The sequence below is a fragment of the Papio anubis genome, chromosome 18, assembly GCF_008728515.1.
Source record: "Papio anubis isolate 15944 chromosome 18, Panubis1.0, whole genome shotgun sequence".
Taxonomy (NCBI): Eukaryota; Metazoa; Chordata; class Mammalia; order Primates; family Cercopithecidae; genus Papio; species Papio anubis.
The window spans coordinates 5,459,878-5,481,525 of NC_044993.1; the positions used below are offsets into that span (position 1 = coordinate 5,459,878).

The window sequence follows — 21,648 nt, forward strand, 5'->3', positions numbered from 1 at the left end:
CTCCTTGCAGACTTTTTAATACAATGTGTACATCTTTATTTTCAAAAATTAAGATTATGCACTTTATATTTTTGTACTGTGCTTTTTTCACATGTCAATATATGGTGAACACCTTTTCACATCCATGAGTACTATTCACTATTTTTGGTGGCTTACATTGGTTAGTTGAACAATAATTTCTCTAGCCAGACCTCTACGGCTGGATACTTAGAATTGGAATTGGCACACTGGTGACAAGCCAAATTTGGCCCCCTGACATTACAGGACTACACACATCTGGCTTCGCAGTGTGCAGTTTACGGCAGGGAGCACTCCACACTCGGACAAACACGAAACTGACGTCCTTGGAGTTGTGCAGGGCATGACTTGCACGACAATGCCTGGAAGCCCCAGTGCAAAGTTTGGATTGGGTGCTAACATTTATAGATGAAAAGATTTCACCTAAAAATCTAGCTTTCAGCTTTTCTTGACAAACATGAAGATCGAGTAACCCTGGGTTTACATTCCTGCAGAGTAACAAGGGGCTATGACTGAGCTACAGTTGCCTGCATGGATGGGGGCAGGGGGAGGTGCACTATCCAGGGCCCTCCAGCCCCCAGCTACCCACTGAACCTCCCTGCCGTCCTTTCATTAGCTCCTTTACATTGTCTGTTCGCTTCCTGTGAGCATTTGCGTTTGCCACCCCTGGGTGACACTGTTGAATGTCTGCTGAAGGAATCATTCTTCAAAGTCACAATGGTCTGGAGACAGAAGATGCTTCCTTTATTTCATGTAAATAGCCCAGATGGGGAGTTGCTATGGCAACTCTGGGACCATATTGTAGATTGCTTCAGGGAGGATCACAGAGCATCCTCCAAGAAGCAGGCCCCCTCCCCCGAGCCCGCCTCCCACCCTGGCTCCACGGGTAGTAACTTCCAGCATGGATGCAGTCCCAGTTGCTATTGAACAGGGAATAAAGAGGCATGCTTGTAGAACAGAACGTTGGCTCTGAAAGGGCACAGGGATCATTGAGTACCACAGGCTCCGGTTCCTTCCCTACAAAGCATTCCTTTTACTATTCACCTCCCCCTGCATTTTATATTTTGGAACAATTGTCTTCCAAAGAAACTTGATTTAGGAAGCACAGATTTGTTTTCTTATTTCAAAATAAAATCAAAATGAATAATGGCAGCCAATGTCATCATGTGGTTCAGCAAATAGGTTCTAATCCTGGTTCTGTCATTTACTTGCTGTATGACCTTGGGCAAGTTATAAAACCTCTGTGAGCCTCAGTTTCATCACCTTTTAAATGATAATAGTAACAACAGTCCTAATCATATACAGTTGCTGCAAAATACCTGATGCACAGTAATGCACGAAGCTCTCAGCGCAGTGCTTGGCAAGCCACTCAGTGCAGAGCAGCCGCTAAGATTGTGATGATCAATAATGATCAGAGTGCGAGACTCACAGGAGTGAATCTGCTCAGCCGCACTGAAGCTAAAGCAGAGGGACTTGACCCCCAATACTATGTTTAAAGACGAAGAGGTCACCCAGGAAACCCAGACCAGGGACCGTGTCGAAGTGTCAAGGTTTTCCTTGCAGCTAGAGTGGTGATAAAGATTGTATACTTGGCCCTGCTCAAATCTCATGTTGAATTGTAGTCCCCAGTGTTGGAGATGGGGCCTGGTGGGAGGTGACCGGATCATGGTAATGGGTTTATATATATACATATATATTATACTCACACACACACATACACACACACACACACACACACATATATACACACACACACATATATATATACACACACACACACACATATACACACACACACACACACACACATACATATATATATATATATTTTTTTTTTTGAGACAAGGTCCCACTTTGTCGCCCAGGCTGGAGTGCAGTGTGGTGCCATCTCAGCTCACTGCAGCCTCTGCCTCCTGGGTGCGGTGGATTTCTCATGGATGGTTTAGCTCACGCCCTTGCTGCTGTCGTTGCGATAGTGAGTAAATTCTTGTCAGATCTTGTTGTTTAAGTATGTGGCAACCCCCTGCCCCCTCTGTTTCTTGCTCCTGCTCATGCCATGTGGGGGGCCTGCTCCCTCTTTGCCTTCTGCCATGATTGGAAGCTTGCTGGGGCCTCCCCAGAAGCAGATGCCAGTGCTATGCTTTCTGTACAGCCTGCAGAACCACGAGCCAATTAAGTGTCTTTTCTTATAAAGTAGCCAGTCTGAGGTATTTTTGTAGAGCAATGCAAGCGTGGCCCAGCTCAGACAGTGAACATGGTGTTGGACTTTGTAGCTGGATTCTTTCCTGCCTCCTGGGCCCCAGTCTGAGTTCTTGGCCTCCCGTGGTGAAGTCCCCATCCTGGGTAGTGACTCTTGGTACTCGGCATCCGTTCCCACTTCCTTCCAGGGCTTTCAACACTGAAAACTTAAAACGAATTACCCAGACTCTCTGACATCTGGGGTTTTGGGGGCATATTTGGTTGTGACAGTTAAGCACATTCACATGAGATTTGGAAGACAGGAGGGAGATAGAAGCATCTCTCAGTGGCCCGTTTTCTCTTGGCAGGCAAGGTTGTGTGGATACGAGTGTCCAGTCTCCAGCTTCGTGGGTGCTTGGAGGCAGGTGCGGAGGCAGCTGTGGGGCCTCCGATCCCCGGGGTGCAGCTCTGAGGGTGTGCAAAGGTAGGTTTGGAGGCAGCTGTGGGGCCTGTGACCCCCGGGTTGCAGCTCTGAGGGTGTGCAAAGGTAGGTTTGGAGGCAGCTGTGGGGCCTGTGATCCCCGGGTTGCAGCTCTGAGGGTGTGCAGAGGCAGGTTTGGAGGCAGCTGGGGGGCCTCCGATCCCTGGTTTGCAGCTCTGAGGATGTGCTTGGCTCAACAGTCCCTCGGGCAGGTTTCTGATTCTGCACATTCCTGATCGGGCAGCCTTGCTGGTGAGTCGGTTCTGCAGCATCTGGGGGGTCCTTATGGCCCTCCAGCCAACCCGTCAGTTTTGTCAGCATCAAACACTTTGTGTTCAGTTGTCTTCTGCCTGAAATACTTATGTAGGGGAGGAAATTGTTCATTTTCCTCTACCCACCTTAGGCTCCTTGTCTGAGGCCCTATGAACTGACAAAAGATTGAGGCTGCAATGAGCTGTGACAGTGCCACTGCACTCCAGCGTGGGTGACAGAGTGAGAGCCTGTCTCAAGACACATTAACAAGAGAGAAACCCACAGAAGTTTATTAACATGTGTGTCACATGTTAATGTGGATGTCACACCCAGGATCATCCACTGACGAGTAACCCCGGGGTGGTGAGAACTTGAACTTGCATTCCACCTCAACCAAAAAAGCAACACATCTGTACAGAAGGGACAAGACCAAAAGGAAAAAGAAAGAAAGGACTTGGAGTTTCTGGGGCAACAGAAGATTGGGGGAAGGCAAAGATGAGGAAACCGAGAGAAGATAAGGGCCAGTTAGCAAAGTTTGTTACGTAGATTCCTCTGGTGTCATCTGAGCAGTAAGGGTCTAGGGCTATGTCTGGTGATGAATTTCTGCCCTTCCTGGTAGAAAGATGACCAGGAGGCACTGTTAGAAATCTATGTCCTGCTTTTAGGGCCAGGCACGGTGGCTCACGCCTGTCATCCCAGCACTTTGGGAGGCCGAGGCAGACGGATCACTTGAGGTCAGGAGTTCAAGACCAGGCTGGCCAACATGGTGAAACCCCATCTCTACTAAAGATACAAAAAATTAGCCAGGCATGGTGGCAGGTGCCTGTAGTCCCAGCTATTCAGGAGGCTAAGGCAAGGGAATCGCTTGAACCCAGAAGGTGAAGTTGCAGTGAGCTGAGATTGCGTCACTGCACTCCAGCCTGGGCAACAAGAGTGAAACTCCGTCTCAAAAAAAAAAAAAAAAAAGGCCGGGCGTGGTGGCTCACGCCTGTAATCCCAGCACTTTGGGAGGCGGAGGCGGGCGGATCACGAGGTCAGGAGATCGAGACCATCCTGGCTAACACGGTGAAACCCCATCTCTACTAAAAATGCAAAAAATTAGCCGGGCGAGGCGGCGGGCGCCTGTAGTCCCAGCTACTCGGGAGGCTGAGGCAGGAGAATGGCGTGAACCCGGGAGGCGGAGCTTGCAGTGAGCCGAGATCGCGCCACTGCACTCCAGCCTGGGCGACTAAGCGAGACTCTGTCTCAAAAAAAAAAAAAAAAGGCTGGGCATGGGGGTATGCTTCTGTAGTCCCAGCTACGCAGGAAGCTGAGGCAGGAGAATCACTTGAGCCTGGGAGGCGGAGGTTTCTTTGAGCCAAGATCGTGCCACTGCGCTACAGCCTGGGCTACTGAGTGACACTGTCTCAATGAAGAGAAAAGAAAAGAAAAAAAAGAAAAAAAAGAAATCTATGTCCTGCTTAAATAGGGGAGGGCAGAGCTTTTCCTTCATCTGCTTCTTCTCGACTGTCTTCAGCTCAAAATAATCCTGATGCCAGAATGGCATATTTTGGGGTGGCCTAGTCTGTGACTGTCTGGCAGAATAGAATCATTCCTACTTTTGGCATCAAGCCTGATTTATACAACCCCCCTGGGAACCCATCCCTGCTGCCTGGTGTGTGAGCCCACCCCACTCCATCCTCTCCAGCTCTTGACCCTCAGCCTGATTCAGGTCTCAGGGGTGCTGCTGACCTCCAGCGTGGACAGTCCCTCTACACTGCAGCTGCCTGCACAGAGGCATTTGGGCCCCTCTGAGAGAACAGAGCATCGGGTGTGGTTCCGGGTCCTCACCACACTCTGATTTCTAGACCTCTCACCGAACAATGAGGAAGTTCAAGAGTCACTAAGAAGTAGTTCAAAACGGAAGAATAACAAGTCTGGGCTGGATACAGTGGCTTATGCCTGCAATCCCAGCACTTTGAGAGGGAGGATCACTTGAGCTCAGGAATTTGACACCAGCTGGGAAACATGATGAGACCCCCCCATGTCTACAGAAAAATAAAGATTAGTCAGGTGTGATGGTACGCACCTGTAGTCTCAGCTACTTGGGAGGCTGAGGCTGGAGGATCACCTGAGTCCATGAGGTTGAGGCTGCAATGAGCTGTGATGGTGATGTTGCACTCCAGCCTGGTGACAGAGTGAGACCCTTTCTCAAAACAAACAAACAGAAAACAAAACAAAGGACCAGCCTGGCTTGATAATTTCTCCCAGTGACGGGGAGGCCAGTGAGGGGGGACCAGCTTTCCTTTATGAACCTTAAACATTTAGTGATTACATTGTGAGCTTTTTTTAAATTTAATGTTTAAAAAAATTTTTTTTTTTTTTTTTTGGAGACAGAGTGTTGTCCTTGTTGCCCAGGCTGGTGTGCACTGGTGTCATCTCAGCTCACTGCAACCTCTGCCTCCCGGGTTCAAGCGATTCTCCTGCCCCAGCCTCCTGAGTAGCTGGGATGACAGGTGTGTGCCACCATGCCTGGGTAATTTTTGTATTTTTAGTAGAGACGGGGTTTCACCGTGTTGGCCAGGCTGGTCTCGAGCTCCTGACCTCAGGTGATCCACTGCCTCAGCCTCCCAAACTGCTGGGATTACAGGCATGAGCCACTGCGCCTGGCCCTTAATCTTTTTAACTGTGAAAGTAATACATATTCAATGTAACTAATTCTAATGATACAGAGTATATAAAATAAAAAGTAAAAATTCTGCTTCATACAGCCTTACTTCTTTGAGGTACTAGCTATTTATAGTTTGGTCTACATTCTTCCAGACTTTTCTTTGTGCATGTACACACACACTTGTACAAGCATGCATAGCTTTCTTTTCTTTTTTTTTTTTTTTTGAGACAGAGTCTCACTGTGTTGTCCAGGCTGGCATGATCTCGGTTCACTGCAACCTCTGCCTCCTGGGCTCAAGTGACCCTTGTGCCTCCACCTCCTGAGTAGCTGGGACTATAGGCACCCACCACCATGCCCAGCTAATTTTTTGTATTTTAGTAGAGATGGGGTTTTACCATGTTGCCCTGGGTGGTCTTCAATTCCTGAGCTCAGGCAATCTGCCTGCCACGGCCTCCCAAAGTGCTAGGATTACAGGTGTGAGTCACCGCACCCGGGCCATGCATAGATTTTTTTTTTTAATGAAATTTTATATATATAAGTGAAATTGTACATATACAATTATATGTGAAATTATATATATATAATATGTATATGTGTAGTTTTGCAATTACATCAAGGAAACTGATGAAATTGCATCAATTATTTGCATGTCATTAATAATGTCTCAAGGAAAATGTTCATATAGCTCTATCTCATTTATTGAAAAACTCTCCAGTATTTGAGATTATGGAGATGAACTAGTCCCCTATTGACAGACACTGTTGCAGGCTGACGTCTATAACCCATAGAGGATCCTACAAATATGATAGGGGTATCAGTCCGTGATTACATTAGAGTGTGTTTTATGACGTTGTTGACTTTAAGAATGGGAGATGACCCTCAGTAGGCCTGACCCAATTAGTCAAGCCCTTAAAAGGGCTGGGATTCTCTCTGGCAGGGAGATTGTAAGTAGGAGAGGGATTTGCCTTGAGGGAAATTCTCTATTGCTGCGGGGGTGGGTCAGAAAGGACCTGAGAGAGGCCTTCAGGAGATAAGGATGACTCTGGGCTCTCACAGTCAGTCGGGAAATACGGGAACCTCTGCCTTAAAGTCACCAAGTGATCTCAGAAGAGGCCCTTGGGCTCCAGGTGAGAATGCAGTGAGCTGGCACCTTGATTTTGGCCTTCGGATGCCCTGAGCAGAGAATCCAGCTGTGCTTGTCCAGACTTCTGAACTGCAGAACTGTGACATCGCCAGTGACTTGGGTGTTTTTATGGGGAGGGAGTGTTATTTGAAGTCATGAAGTTTCTTGTACTTTGTTACACAACAAAAGAAAGCTGGTAAGGCATTCCTATGGCTTCCAGCAATTGTGCTTTTAAGGAACATTTCTGTCTTGAACCTCCTTGCACGCACATCTTTATTTCAGAATTTCTGTGGGATGGATTTCTAAAAGATTTTTGGGCTAACCATTTAAATTATTGATGTGTGCTGGCATGAGCAGTGGCTTGTTCCTGTAATTCCAACACTTCAAGAGGCCGAATTGGGAGGATCATTTGAGGCCAGGAGTTTGAGACTAGCTGGGGCAACCAAGTGAGATCCCCGTCTCTACAAAAAATAAAAAATTAAAATTAAAAAATAAAAAAAGAAATGATGGATGTGAATTACCAAATTGTCCTCCTGAAGCCACGTGTTGATTGATAGTCTGCCCCCTTTCCCCCGCCCTCACCAACAATGGATACGAGTCATCTTTTTTTTAACTGTGGTAAAATACACACAACATAGGACTTACCATTTTAACTATTTTAAAGTGATCCAGTCCGTTGCATTCAGCACACTCACAATATTGTGCCACCCCTGCTGCTCTCGTCCCGGAATTTTCCTGTCACCCCAAAAGGAAACCTCGTATCCATTAGGCAGTCTCTCCCCACCCCTTCCCTGGCCCCCCGCAGCCACTCATCTGCTTTCTGTCTCCTGTCATTAATCTTTTTACTTGTTGCCAATCGGATACACAAATAGGGGCATTTATTTCAAGCTGCTCTGATGACAGGATGTGCACACAGCTCTCTCTTCCTGGAGCTCAGACAAGCGCGTGTCCTGGTTGCCGACACAATGGCCCCACCACGGGTCAGGGCTCCGGACGCATGGACACATTCTCTGCCTTTCCTGCTTCTCCCAGCAGGCCCTGTCTCTGCCACCTCCCCATCAGCCCCGTGTTCTCTGGCTTGAGACCTTGGCATGTCCTTCCTCCACCCTCCTGCCTCTCCTCCTCCACCCTCCGTGCCCCAGCTGCTGATTCTAAGTGGGCAAGGCCTCCTGCATCTTGGCCTGCCTCCCTACTCCATTGAGACCCTCATCTGGCATGGGGTTGGCTGCCCCGGAGCATCTCTGGGTAGGAGACTGGGGATCCAAGGCCTCCGGGGCCTGGCAAGTAAGCGGAGGAGGGCTGGAGGCTGGGCACCAAGGAGACAACAGGGAGAGGTGGAGACTGTGGCCAGGGGAGGACACATGTCTTTCTAAAGGGGGCAGCTGCATGGTGACTGTGTGCTCCCAGATCTTCTTATTTTCTAAAGGAGTCCTAAATATAGATATTTATATAAAAGTGATTGACATTTCATCAAAGCAAGCATATTCTCATTGCCCTGGCCGACCAACACGGAGGAGTGGGGGCGGTGGGAGCAGGGAGCCACTCGCCCCACAGGCTGGCTCCGTGTGAGAGGCGTAGAGACAGCAGGTCTCCAGGTTGCTGGAGGCTTGAAAGCCTGAATAGACGCACCCGGCTGCATCTCCAGGTCCCCTGGCTCCTGCCAGGGATTCTAGAACATTCTCTTCTGCTGCCTGAGTCCCTGTGGCTGTTTCCATGGCCCTGCAGAGTCTGAGGGAAAAGTGAGCTGTGTGCTGCTGTCTTTTTTTTTTTTTTTTTTTTTGAGACGAAGTTTCGCTCTTGTTGCCCAGGCTGGAGTGCAATGGCAGGATCTCAGCTCACTGCAACCTCCGCCTCCTCGGTTCAAGTGATTCTCCTGCCTCAGCCTCTCGAGTAGCTGGGATTACAGGCATGGGCCACCACGCCTGGCTAATTTTGTGTTTTTAGTAAAGACATGGTTTCTCCATGTTGGTCAGGCTGGTCTCAAACTCCTGACCTAAGGTGATCCGCCTGCCTCAGCCTCCCAAAGTGCTGGGATTACAGACGAGAGCCACCACGCCCAGCCGTGTGCTGCTGTCTTTATAGCCTCTCGAGGCCCCCTTTTTAGCCAAGCACCCCCCTCCCCACTTATGTGACATGGAGATGCCCCAGGCCTGGGATTGTCCAGGTGGATTTATGAGCATCTTAAGCAGATGCCGTGGGAGGGCCTGACCTCTCCTGCAGGGTGAACTGTGAGGGGGAGGGGCGGGGGCTGGGTTATTCCTGGGCTGAGAGAGAGACCCCAACCCCAAAGCCCAGCCTCTGGAAGCAGGCTCCGCCCACCAGCTGTCAGGGAGGGATCCCGGGCTGGAGGAGTTGGAGGGGGCTGTCAGACAGAAGAAGACGTTGGCTCCCACAAGCCCCTGGAGGCCTTCAAACCTGGCCCCTGCTGGGATGTTTTTCTAAAAGGCTCTTCTTGGCAATAGCCATAGGCCCAAAGGTCTGCAGTTGATATGAACTTAGGGTCTCAGGTTTCTTTGACATGTGGAAAGGCATTCCCTCTGGGCCTCCATGGGAGCCTACAGCCTAAACAGGGGCCCCCGGGCCACAGCAATACTGCAGAGGAGTTGTCTGAGTCATCTGGGGGAGGGGGCAGGACAGGGCGAAGCTTCCATTTTCACTGAAGGCCTATGGAAAAAGTGCCGTAATGGGAACTTTGCTGACAACATTCTCTCCTATGAGAGAGGCGGCATGGTTAAACCCTCTTACCCAAGAGGAAACTGAGGCTCAGAGAGGCGAAGCTGGTTGCCTGAGGAGGTGGAGGAGCTGGGATTTGAACTCGTCGGTGAGCTAGACAATCTGGTGTTTCCCCTCCTCCCTCCTTCCTTTCCTTCCTTTCTTCCTTTTCTCTCTCGCTCTCTCCCTCTCTCCCTCCGCTCTTCTCTCCCATTACTCTCCGAACCATACACCCTGGCCTCTTTACATTCCAAGCTGGATATTCTCCTCATGTCTCCAGTTCTCGAGGCAAAAAACAAAGTCTATGCTATGCAACAAAGGCCGGCTGTGGTTTCGACCCCGATGTCTCACTGGCTTCATCACCCACTGCGGTCCTCACTTACTCCATTGCAGGCACTCAGGTCTCCTTGCTGGGCCTCCTGCTCACACAGCACCATCCTGCCTCAGGGGGGACTCCTGCTCTGCCTGGAGCCCGTTGACCTCTAAGTTCCCATGCTGGTCCCTCATTCATGCAGCTCCCTGCTCAATGTCACCTTAGTGGAGAGGCTTGCCCTGACCCCACTCTAAAACAGCACCCCATGTCTTTTTGAGGTCCCCAAGCCCCACTTATCTTTCTTTGTAGCACTTATCACCACCTGACACCGTGTGTCTATTGCCTGTCTTTCCCCGCCAGAAGCCAGAGTGTAATCTCCAGAGTGTAATCTCCAGTAGAGCAGGGACTTCATTTTGGTCATTGTTACTTCCTCAGCACCAAGAACAGTTCCAGGCATGGGGCAGATGCTCAGTAAAACTCATTGAATGCATGACTCTATCTCTGTATCTGTATCTATGTATGAGCCACCGCGCCCAGCTGTCTATATAGATAAATAGCTTAGCTTTATTTGTTTATTTATTTATTTACTTACTTACTGAGACATGATTTTGCTCTGCCACCTAGGCTGGAGTGCTGTGGTGCAATCACGGCTCACTGCAACCTCCACCTCCCGGGTTCAAGTAATCCTCCTGCCTCAGCCTCCTGAATAGCTGCGACTACAGGTGTGCACCACCATGCCCAGTTAAGTTTTTCTATTTTTTGTAAGGAGGGAGTCTCCCTGTGCTGCCCAGGTTGGTCTCAAACGCCTGGGCTCAAGCGATCCTCCCTCCTTGGCCTCCCAAAGTGCTGAGATTACAGGTTCGAACCACCACACCTGACCAGCATTGAATTTTTTTAATGCATACAGTTCTGCAACTTTTTTTTTCATGTATTAGTCTGTTTTGGAGATCTTTATATTTCACTGCATATAGACCGGCTGTTCTCAGCCACTGGCAATTTTACCCTCAGGGTACACTTGGTAATGTCTGGACGCATTTCTGGGTGTCACACCAAGGAGGTTGGTGCTACTGGCACCTAGTGGGTAGAGCCAGGGATGCCGCTAAACCTCCTGCAATGCACGGGACACTCCCCCACCACAAACAATGATCCAGTCCAAATGTCAATTTTACCGAGGTTGAGAAACCCGGATATAGACCTAGCGTTCTTTCTTATGGTGACAGATTCCGTAGTGTAAATGTACCATCATTTAACCACTCACTTACTGATGAACATTTTAGGATATTTCCCATTCTCTACTGTTGCAAACAATGCTGCAAGGAACATCCCTGCATAAACTTCCATGCTGCTTCATGCACATGGGCAGGTATTTCCCCAGGGCGGATAGCCAGCAGAGGGTCAAAAGAGGATGTGCACCTTTTTTTTTTTTTTTTTTTTTTTTTGAGACGGAGTCTCGCTCTATCCCAGGCTGGAGTGCAGTGGCACAATCTCCACTCACTGTAACCTCTGCCTTCTGGGTTCAAGTGATTCTCCTGTCTCAGCCTCTCGAGTAGCTGGGATTACAGGTGCCCGCCACCACACCCGGCTAATTTTTGTATTTTTAGTAGACACGAGGTTTCACCATGTTGGCCAGGCTGGCAAACTCCTGACCTCAGGAGATTCACCCGCCTTGGCCTCCCAAAGTGCTGGGATTCCAGGCGTGAGCCACCACCCCTGTCCAGGATGTGCACCTTTGACATGGAGAGAGCCTCTCTCAAATTCGCCCTTCACACAGGCTGTAACCAAAGCACACTTCCAGCACAGCATGGCAGGGGTGCCAGCTTCCACCATCTGTGCTGTGGGTGATGGCTTTGACACCTTCCCCAGGGGCCTCTCAACACAGTGCACTCAATCAAAGGGAGACTTGTCCTGAGCATGGAGCAAAGGCGATCCACTTTTGCTGTTTCTCTCTGTGCCAGCTCCTCTCCACCCTCCTCTGTGACACTTCAGATCCCAGCTCTGCCACTTTTCATCACCTCGCCTCTCCGTGCCTTAGTTTCTCCATCTGTAAAATGGAGCTAACAATAGCAACAAGGAGACTTGGGAGGATTGCATAAGTTAATACTTGTGGAAATTTTCAGGCCTGCTAGGCAGTCCTCGAACATGAGCTATCATCCTGTGACATTCCTCCACAGACAGCAGCGTGCATCATCTATAGTGCCGAAAACTGGAAGCAGCCGGGTGTCCCCCTGTAATGGAAACACCAAGTGTTTTGCAGGGCACCACGAAGCAGGGGGATAACCAGGCTTTAAAAATAATCCTGGGATTCAGGCTCAGGGGTCAGCCAGGAGGAGAGGACACACGAGAATAGCCCCGATGGAATGCAAATCCTGAATTTACCCAGGAATTGGCCAAAGGGGTTTTGAGCCTGAACGAGGTCAATTATCCTAAAATGCCACCATTCAGAGTTTTCTACTACTTTATAAGCACATGGAGTGCAGTTAGAAATTGAGAAATTGAGTTTCATGTTTGCACATTTAAACAAAATGATCCTGGGGACTCTGGGACACAGAGGAAATGCCCAGATGGTGTGAAATGAGGGGGTGTCCAGCCCCTGATGCCCCCAGCCCAGGTTCCAGGCCTCCAGGCCCCTTTGTCTGCTTTATTTTCTTTGTAGGAATCTCGGGCTGCAATGACATCATTTGCTCCTGTTTCTCCAGCGCCGCCTGTCTCCTCTGTCAGATGCTCGGGGGCGGCTTCGTTTGCTTCCTTCCTTCTCTGTTCCAGACCTAAGAGGACGCCTGGGCCCTCGTGGGTGCTCGGCAAACAGGTGTTCTGTTCCAGCTGTAAAATACTGTCAGTATGACAGTGATGGCGAGGGAGTGTGGGGGGAATTCCAAACTGTGCCGATCAGGCTGCATGACATAAAAACTGGGGAAAGTTGAGATGAGCCGTACCCAGATTTCTCCAAAGAAATTCTCAAACGGGCACCTCCACAAATTATGTGTATAGAAGTAAAAAGAATCTTTAATAAATCCAGAAAGGGTAGGTCGGGGACGGCCCAGGCCAGGGCACCAAGTGAACAGGAAGGTGGCGTGAACGCTGTTTGTAATGAATGTTCCCTTTGGGGACACCTGGTAGGGAGGACCCTGTGCACACATCCCAGAATGCTCTGGAAACCCCTAGGAATCCATCATAAGGGAAGCTGGCTATTTAATTTCCCATGAGTCACATTTTTTTTCAGTGTTTTTATAAGAGTTAATGTCAGAGCCTAGGCCAGGCCCAGTGGCTCATGCTTGCAATCCCACTCTGGGAGGCTGAAACAGGAGGATCACTTGAGCCCAGAAGTTTGATATCAGCCTGGAAAACATGGTGAAATCCTGTTTCTATGAATTTTTTTTTTTAATTAGCTGGGCGTGGTGGCATGCCTGTAGTCCCAGCTACTCGGGAGGCTGAGATGGGAGGATCACCTGGGCTCAGGAGTTCGAGGCTGTAGTGAACTATGTCACCCAGCCTGGGTGACAGAGTGAGACCCTGACTCATAAAAAAAAAAAACAAAAAACGGAGCGTTAACATCAGAGGGCTTTTCCATGGTTCCTTAGGTTTGTTCCAAAACCCACATCTAGGCTGTGGCCACAGAGTTGCTGATTTCAACCCTGGGATGACCTAGTGGCCACTTTACCAACACCACCTTTAGTGACCTCTCATTGGTAGCCTGAAATCAGTCACAATGGAAGTGTTTACACCAGAGAAACTGGAAATCAGTAAAGGCCTTCCCTCTGAGCCATTGTTAAACAGTTACCAGCCCACCACTGCATGCCCAGAGCTGTTCTAAGAACTCTACACAATTCACTCATTTCATTCTTTCGGCCACCCTGTGATATGTGCTATTGTTATACTTCCCATTCTACAGATGGGAAAACCGAGGACCAAGAAGTTTAAGTAACTTGCCCAAAGTCACACAACTCTAGAGGACGCAGGCTTTATACCTAGACATTCTGGATACACTGTCTGTGTTGTTAACTGCTGAACTCTATAGCTCATGGAAACCCTGACTTCATGGACATAATTGCTTAGGGTTATGTTGAGAAAGGGAGAAAAAAAAAATCCCACAGTAGGTTGATTTCAAAAAATATGGGATGGGTGCGATGGCTCATGCCTGCAATCCCTGCACTTTTGGAGGCTGAGGCAAGAGGATCACTTGAGCCCAGGAGTTTGAGACAAGCCTGGGCAACATAATGAGACACCTAGCACTATAAAAAAAAAATTTAAAGGCCAGGCGCGGTGGTTCACACCTGTAATCTCAGCACTTTGGGAGGCCAAGGCGAGCGGATCACCTGAGTTCAGGAGCAGAAGTTTGAGACCAGCCTGGCCAACATGGCGAAACCTTGTCTCTACTAAAAATACAAAATTAGCCAGGCATGATGGTGCATGCCTATAGTCCCAGTTACTCAGGAGATTGAGGTGGGAGAATCGCCTGAATCCAGGACGAGGAGGTTGCAGTGAGCCAAGATTGCACCATTGCACTCTAGCCTGGGCGACAAGAGCAAAACTCTGTCTCAAAACAACAACAACAACAACAAAAACAAACATTAAAAAATAGCTGGGTACAGTGGTGCAGGCCTGGAGTCCCAGCTACTCAGGAGGTTAAGGTGGGAGGATGACTTGAGCCTGGGAAGTTGAGGCTGCGGCCCCCACCCTCATCCCGAGGTGACTGCTGCCTGGACCTAATACCTGAGCTTGGCTTTGCTGGTTTGTGTTAACATTTTACACACAAGGTGGACTTTGTGTCTGGCTGCTTTCCCTCCCCATCATGTCTGAACTCCATATAAGTTTTGGGCATAGTTGTAAATCATTCTTTCTCAACTTTTGTACTGTTTTTCATGGTTGGTCGTATATGTTTTAGGGAGACAGGAGACATCAATCAATACATGATTTTTCACAAATTTACACCCCAATTTATTCACCCATTCTACTATGGTGAGTATTGGGGTGGTTTCTTGTTTGGGGCTACTATGAAGAGAGCTGCTGTGAACATTCTAGGACATTCTAGGACATTGTAGGACCTTCTAGGCTTTTGGTGTGCACATTTCTATCGTGTATATCCTAGGAGTGGACTTGCTGGGTAACAGGAATACAAGCGTCCAGAGAAAGATTGAGTTTTATCTGAAATCTCCCAACTTTACAGTGACAGAGGCTAATGCATGTATTTTTTTAAACAACAAAGACTCAGCCAAGCAAGACATTCTTCAGGCAGGTCAGACCTGCTGGTGGCCAGTTTACAGCCTTTTGTCTAGATTAGACTTTGCTTTTTCTACTAGCCCTAGTAGCCTATGATCTGTTTCATTGTTTCATTTTGCTTTTTAAATTTTTTTCTTTTTTTTTTTTGAGATGGAGTCTGGCTCTGTTGCCCAGGCTGGAGTACAGTGGCGAGATCTTGGCTCACTGCAAGCTCCGCCTCCTGGGTTCACGCCATTCTCCTGCCTCAGCCTCCCAAGTAGCTGGGACTAAAGATGCCTGCCACCAAGTCCAGCTATTTTTTTTTTTTGTATTTTTGTATTTTTAGTAGAGATGGGGTTTCACTGTGTTAGCCGGGATGGTCTCGATCTCCTGACCTCGTGATCCGCCTGTCTTGGCCTCCCATAGTGCTGGGATCACAGGTGTGAGCCACCGCACCCGGCTGCTTTTTAAATGTTTATAACTGTTTTCATTATAAAAGAATGATAACTGCATTATGGAAAATTCAGAAAATGGAGTAAAGAAAATAAATTCAACAAGAGTTCAGCCCCCTAAAGCAAACACAGTCATAGCTTCGTATATCTTGTTCTAGTGCTTTTTTCCTGTGTATATGTATTTTAAAATAAATTTGCAATATTGCTCCATATAAATTATATAAACTGCCATTTAATGTAATCATTTTTGCATTTGCATGTTATTACGCAGTCTTCATATTCCCCTACAGTCGTTTTTCGATTCACTTAATTTTCTGAGTAGAGAAAACAATTCCTGTCTTTCGATTTTAGACTTATCATTAAATCTATAAATAAAAAGGTTGCTGGTAAGAGGGCGTTTTCTGCTATAATAATAAGGCTTTATTCAAGGCATAAGGAATGCGGTTTTAAGAGGATGAAGCCGGACACAGTGGCTCACGCCTGTAATCCCAGCACTTTGGGAGGCCAAGGCAGGCAGATCACTTGAAGTCAGGAGTTCAAGACCAGCCTGGCCAACATGGCAAAATCCCATCACTACAAAAAATACGAAAAATAGCCAGGTGTGGTGGCGTGCGCCTATAGTTCCAGCTACTCAGGAGGCTGAGGTGGGAGAATCACTTGAGCCCAGGAGGCGGAGGTTGCAGTGAGCTGAGATCTCGCCACTGCACTCCAGCCTGGGCAACAGTGAGACCCCGTCTCAAAAAAAAAAAAAAAAAAAATGCATTGAGCCTGCAGCCACACTACTTGGATTCAGAATCCCAACTCTACTCACTCCCCACTGAGTGACCACTCCAGGCCTCGGTTTGCTTCATCTTGCAAACGGAGATGATAAACAGCTCCTGACTCACAGGTTGCCATGAGGATTACATGAGGTGGTACCTGTAATGTGCTCAGAACAGGGGTTGGAATGTTGCGAACATATAGCAAGGGCTGGCTATTGATTCCTAGGTACAATGGTCACTATTTTGTTCGTCATAGAACAAAAACCCAGCAAGAACCCCTGTGAACATTTGTGGGAATATTCTGCTGGTCTTGTATTAGTGCCTATGTAATATGCACATGTAGACACCAAATGTTCAAATTCACACATGTATACTATTTTGTTATCTGTTTCTTGGTGACTCTAAATTTTCTTTCTTTTTTTTTTTTTTGAGATGGAGTCTTGCTGTGTCACCCAGGCTGGTGTGCAGTAGTGCGATTTCAGCTCCTGGGTTCAAGCAATTCTCCTGCCTCAGCCTCCCAAGTAGCTGGGACTACAGGCACATGCCATGATGCCCAGCTAATTTTTGTATTTTCACCATGTTGGCCAGGCTGGTCTCGAACTCCTGACTTTAGGTGATCTAGCCGCCTCAGCCTCCCAAAGTGCTAGGATTGCAGGTGTGAGCCACCATGCCCTGCCTAAATTTTCTTTCTGTGTCATTGTTGGGAGACAGTTCTCCATGGGTCTCTCAGGTTTCTGCATGTCTTGCAAGTAGAACTGACTATCTTTACAAGGATGTTTATATAGCAAACAGCCTTGGTAGATAGAGATAGTGTATCTCCCCAGATCAAAGGGCAAATTTGTTTTCTGTCCAATATAGATAGATGTCTGCCCCCAGGGCAAGGATCAGGATTTCTTATAAGAATTTGGGCTCCCTGAGCTCAGGGCTCCTCAGCTGTGAGGAATGTGCTGTGTGCACAACACCCACCCGCTTCCTGGGCCCCTTTGCATGGCCCCTGTGGGACCTGGGGACAAGGGAAACTGATGCAAACATAAAGCTCAAGCTACTTGCTGTGCTGTGAGTAATAAAGTCACTTGTCTCTGACCCAGGAGTCTTGTGTCTTCTGCCAGCAGCCATGGCACTGCAGCAGGCTCACCTGGGGGCTTGCACAGAGGGTCAAATCCCAGCTCATCCATGGGCCTTGAGAATCATGCAACAGTCTCCCCCAGCATCACTTCTAGGTTCTACCAGAGTCCCCTCATTTGGCCCCTCTATCACTCTTTGGGCTAATCTTCCATCTTTGGAAACATAGCTTGCTTTCCATTTTGTCACTGTATTAACGCTGTAGTGTGCACTTGTAGCTGAGCTTCGTTCTCATGTGACTAGCCTGATACTGTAAGAGATTCTGAGGAGTGTTGGCAGGACCCCTGATGCCAGCAAGTTCAGCCTCTTGATGCCCGTTGCGCAATGAGGCCTAGTGGGTCCTGAGCCACTGGGAGTTCCCCTCACCCCTCATTCTCCACTGGCCTCTCTCCCTGGGCCTGTAGAACCTTCCCAGCCTCCCTCTTCCTCCCTAGTCTCCCAGAGGGGGATTTAACACACTGGACTGTAAGTGAGGGTTCCTCTCTCTCCAGATCCCGAGCTCTTTGAGGGCAGGGACTTCCTCATCCTTATGTCCCCAGGACCTGACACATTGGGTGTTCATCCAATGTCAGCAGAAGCTAAACAGGAACCATCAGTAGATTTAAGAGGACATCCAGGCACCGTAGGTCACGACATTGAGCCTGCTGGTTCACTCCGGTACCACTGTAGTCCAGGAGGTATTCTGAGCGTCACAAAATCACATCTGCTGTCAGGGGGCTGCAGTCAGAGGAAACCGAGAACTCGGAGGGAGAGTTGCACTGAGGAGGGGCAGAATCAGCTCCTTCACCTCCCTAAGGCTTCTCACAGTCAGCCCTCTAGAAAGGCTTATTTTTTTTTATACTTTTACTTTTTGATTTTTATTATTTATTATTTATTTATTTATTTTTGAGATGGAGTCTAGCTCTGTTGCCTAGGCTGGAATGCAGTGGTATGATCTCGACTCAGTGCAATCTCCACCTCCCGAACACAAGTGATTTTCCTGCCTCAGCCTCGCGAGTAGCTGGGATTACAGGCGTATGCCATCACATCTGGCTAATTTTTGTATTCTTACTAGAGACGGGGTTTCGTCATGTTAGCCAGGCTGATCTTGAACTCCTGACCTCTGGTGATCCACCTGCCTTGACCTCCCAAAGTGCTGGGATTACAGACATGAGCCACCGCGCCCAGCCTTATTTTTATTTTTTAAGCCCCCATTCCGAGAAGCAACTTTTACTTTTAATTGAGATACAGTATATACAGAGAAGTGCACACGTCTGAAGTGTACAGCTCCGAGAACGCCCACACACTGAGCACAACCATGCATTCAGATCAATAACACGCTGGTGTCGGCCCCCAAGCCCCACTTCATGCCCCCTATTGAGTCACCCTCAACAGTAAGCGTGACTCTAACTTCCAACAGCACAGAACCATATGCTGTGTACGCTGTTGTGTCTGGCTTCTTTCATTCCGTATTGTGTGTGAGAGTCGGCCATATTGTGTGTGGCTGGAAGCCATTCTTCTTTCTGTACGGTTTTCCATCACTTGGATAGACAACATTTATTTAGCCATTCTACTATTGACGGGCATTTGGGTGGTTTCCAGTGTGGGGCTATTGTGAACAGTGTTGCAAAGAACATTCTAGTTCAAGTCCTTATCCACACACATCCCCCTGTTGGCGTATACAGAGTGAAAATGCTGGGTTATGGTGCACATCTATGGTCTGCTTTAGTGGATGCTCTGAAATTCTTCAAAAAATGTTTATTTAATGAATAACTTTCCTGAGTCAAAGAATCAGGGTGATGGATAAGTTGAAATTATGGCTACAGTCGGGGCTACCCTCGTGGGAAATTATCTCCCAGAGCAGCAGCCAAGGGCCCTGCATTCAGAAGGGCCTGTGCTTGGGATTTAATTCTTTGAAATTCCTAATACTTTTACTGATGGGACAACAGAGCATATCCCGATTACCCTCTGCATCCCCCGGTGGCATCCGCAGAAGGCCTGGCTGACATTTATGGCTGAGAGGTTGTCAGTCCCCTGGGGCTGGCATGAAGGAGCCATGGGGGACACAGCCCTGAAGGGGCCAAGGGGTCTCCGGCAGCTGGACAGCCTAAGGCTGAGGAGTGGCCATTTCCGAGCGTGAAAAGCTTGTGAAATGATCTTGAGGCTCCATTCATAATGCATGAGAGGTCGGGTGGGGGAGCCTCTCTGGACACAGGGCCTTTGTTCTTGCCAGGACTATGGGAGCACTTTCTTCATAATCGTCTCACAGAGGAAGGAAGCGAAGAAGATTTATCTCCCAGAGTCGAATCCACTTCCTTGGGAGAGGCGTCTATCTGTCCCTCACAGAACTGAGTGCCCCCAAGAGAATTCTTTGCCATGAGTTACAAAGAGCCAGACTTTGAAGGGTCAAAGATATATAGCTTGCTGACAGAGCCTTGGATAATATACATTGTGTGCGTGGAGAGAGAGAGAGAGGCTTCTCCCCACCAGCCTTTTTCACAGCTGTCTATATTGTGTGCCCTCCCAGCCTCCTTGTGAAGGAGTTTTGTTTGTTTGCTTTGCTTTGTTTTTAAACAAGAGAAAGAAAATGACAATAGAGGATAGGATTTTCTCTAAACCCCCAGCACAAAAGTCAATAGCTCAGCTAGAAATGGGCTTGAGGCCAAAGGTCAACTAATCAATCACCAAATACATTTTGAGGGCATTTCTAGAAGGGGTGCCCATAGGAGAGTCAGCACCAGACGGCTGGGCAGTGAGTTCAGGGCTGCGGCAGCGGGTGCAGTAGGGCGTGGCCGAATGTGTTTCCTGGAAACTCCAAGGCGAATCTGTTTTTTGCAAACTGCTGACTGTTTCCTGCTTCCATATGGGTGCCATGTGGGCACTATGGGACCCTGCCCTGTGGGCTGGAGCTGATTGGACCGGGGCTGGACACCTGATCCAAGCTGGGCTAATCAGAGTCTCTGTCTCACGAAATTGCCATTGTGTCTGATATCTGGAACAAAGGAGATGGAGTCTTGGGTGGGGCCAGCATCCATGCTGTCTCTCATAGAGAGAGAATAAGACAGAAATGGGCCAGGCCCAGTGGCTCACACCTGTAATCCCAGCACTTTTGGAGGCCAAGGTGGGCAGATCACCTGAAGTCAGGAGTTTGAGACCATCTTGGCCAACATGGTGAAACCCCGTCTCTACTAAAAATACAAAAATTAATTGAGCGTGGTGGCATGAGCCTGAAATCCCAGCTATTCGGGAGGCTGAGGCAGGAGATTCGCTTGAACCTGGGAGGTGGAGGTTGCAGTGAGCTGAGATCACGCCACTGCATTCCAGCCTGGGCGACAGAGCAAGACATCATAAAAACAAACAAACAAACAAACAAAAAAACCAGAATAAGACAGAAATGATGCACAAGTAGAGACAGAGGGAGAGAGAGAGAGTGAGGGAGTGCCAGACTCCTGGACCCTGGTTTTCCAGGCCCTGTTTCCAGCTCTGTACATTCTCACCTTTGGGTTCTCTGAGGCACCCCCTTGTCCTTCTAGTAAATCTCCCCTTGGTAATCCAAGTTACCAGAATGGCTTTATGCAAGGTCAACTACAGAACGTAGAGGCTTAATGCCAAAGGATATGGTGGGGCCTTTTGTTCAAAATATGTTCAGAATTTCAATATGGCAGCAGCAGAACCTGAAACAAAGCATGAAGCCATTCTGAGTGCCAGCCTGTGCGGCTGGTGGGTTGGATGCCCATGGAGCCCGCCATGGGTTTATGTCGCCTGCAACCAAACAAACCTTGAGCAAGTCTGACCTGTTTGGAAAGGTGGCCTTCCCATGTGAAGGAAAGGCATTGAAATGGCTATGTTGTCTGGGGTATATGCCCTGGGGTTCTTTTCTCCTGCGAAGAGAGAATTCAGGATACGGGCAAATGTGGGTGGGTTAAGCAGTGGACAGTTTAATAGAAGAAAGGAGAGAGGAGAGCAGCTCCTTGAGAGAAAGTCCGACAAAAATGGGGAGGTGGCGGACCGCATCGGATTTTATAGGCAGGCTGGAGAAGGGGTGTCTGATTTACGTAGGCTCACAGATTGGTTCGATCATGTATGACGTTTACGTAGTGTACAGGGAAGGCTGGTTGCCCCACCCTAATCTTATTCTGCAAATGGACTTCCCAGTTGATTGTGCCATCTTGCCTGTTCCTTTGCACAGGTGACTGACAAAGACAAAGGAAGATGGAGCCTCCATCTTTAACGTGATTGGCACAACTGCCGGTATCTATGTCTGCAGCTCGATTTTACAGGCTGCTCTTTGTTAGAAAAGAAAATAATTTGGGGCTGCTTTTCATTTAAAAGAAAAGCCTTAACGAGGACTCCCACACCGTTACTATCTGCCTAAGTGATTTCTTCTTAACTCCTATATCAGAGTTTAGAA

At 48.4% G+C, this 21,648-nt stretch overlaps 1 protein-coding gene across 2 annotated transcripts in view; it reads left to right on the top strand.

The window, feature by feature from the left end:
- MEAK7 (MTOR associated protein, eak-7 homolog) overlaps positions 1–21,648 on the top strand; it is a 148,231-nt gene that overhangs the window by 62,696 nt on the left and 63,887 nt on the right. For both annotated transcript variants that reach the window (XM_031658051.1, XM_031658052.1), the window contains exon 4: positions 2,565–2,680. In XM_031658051.1, coding sequence (XP_031513911.1) covers positions 2,565–2,680 — 116 coding nt within the window. The remainder of the gene's footprint in view (positions 1–2,564; positions 2,681–21,648) is intronic.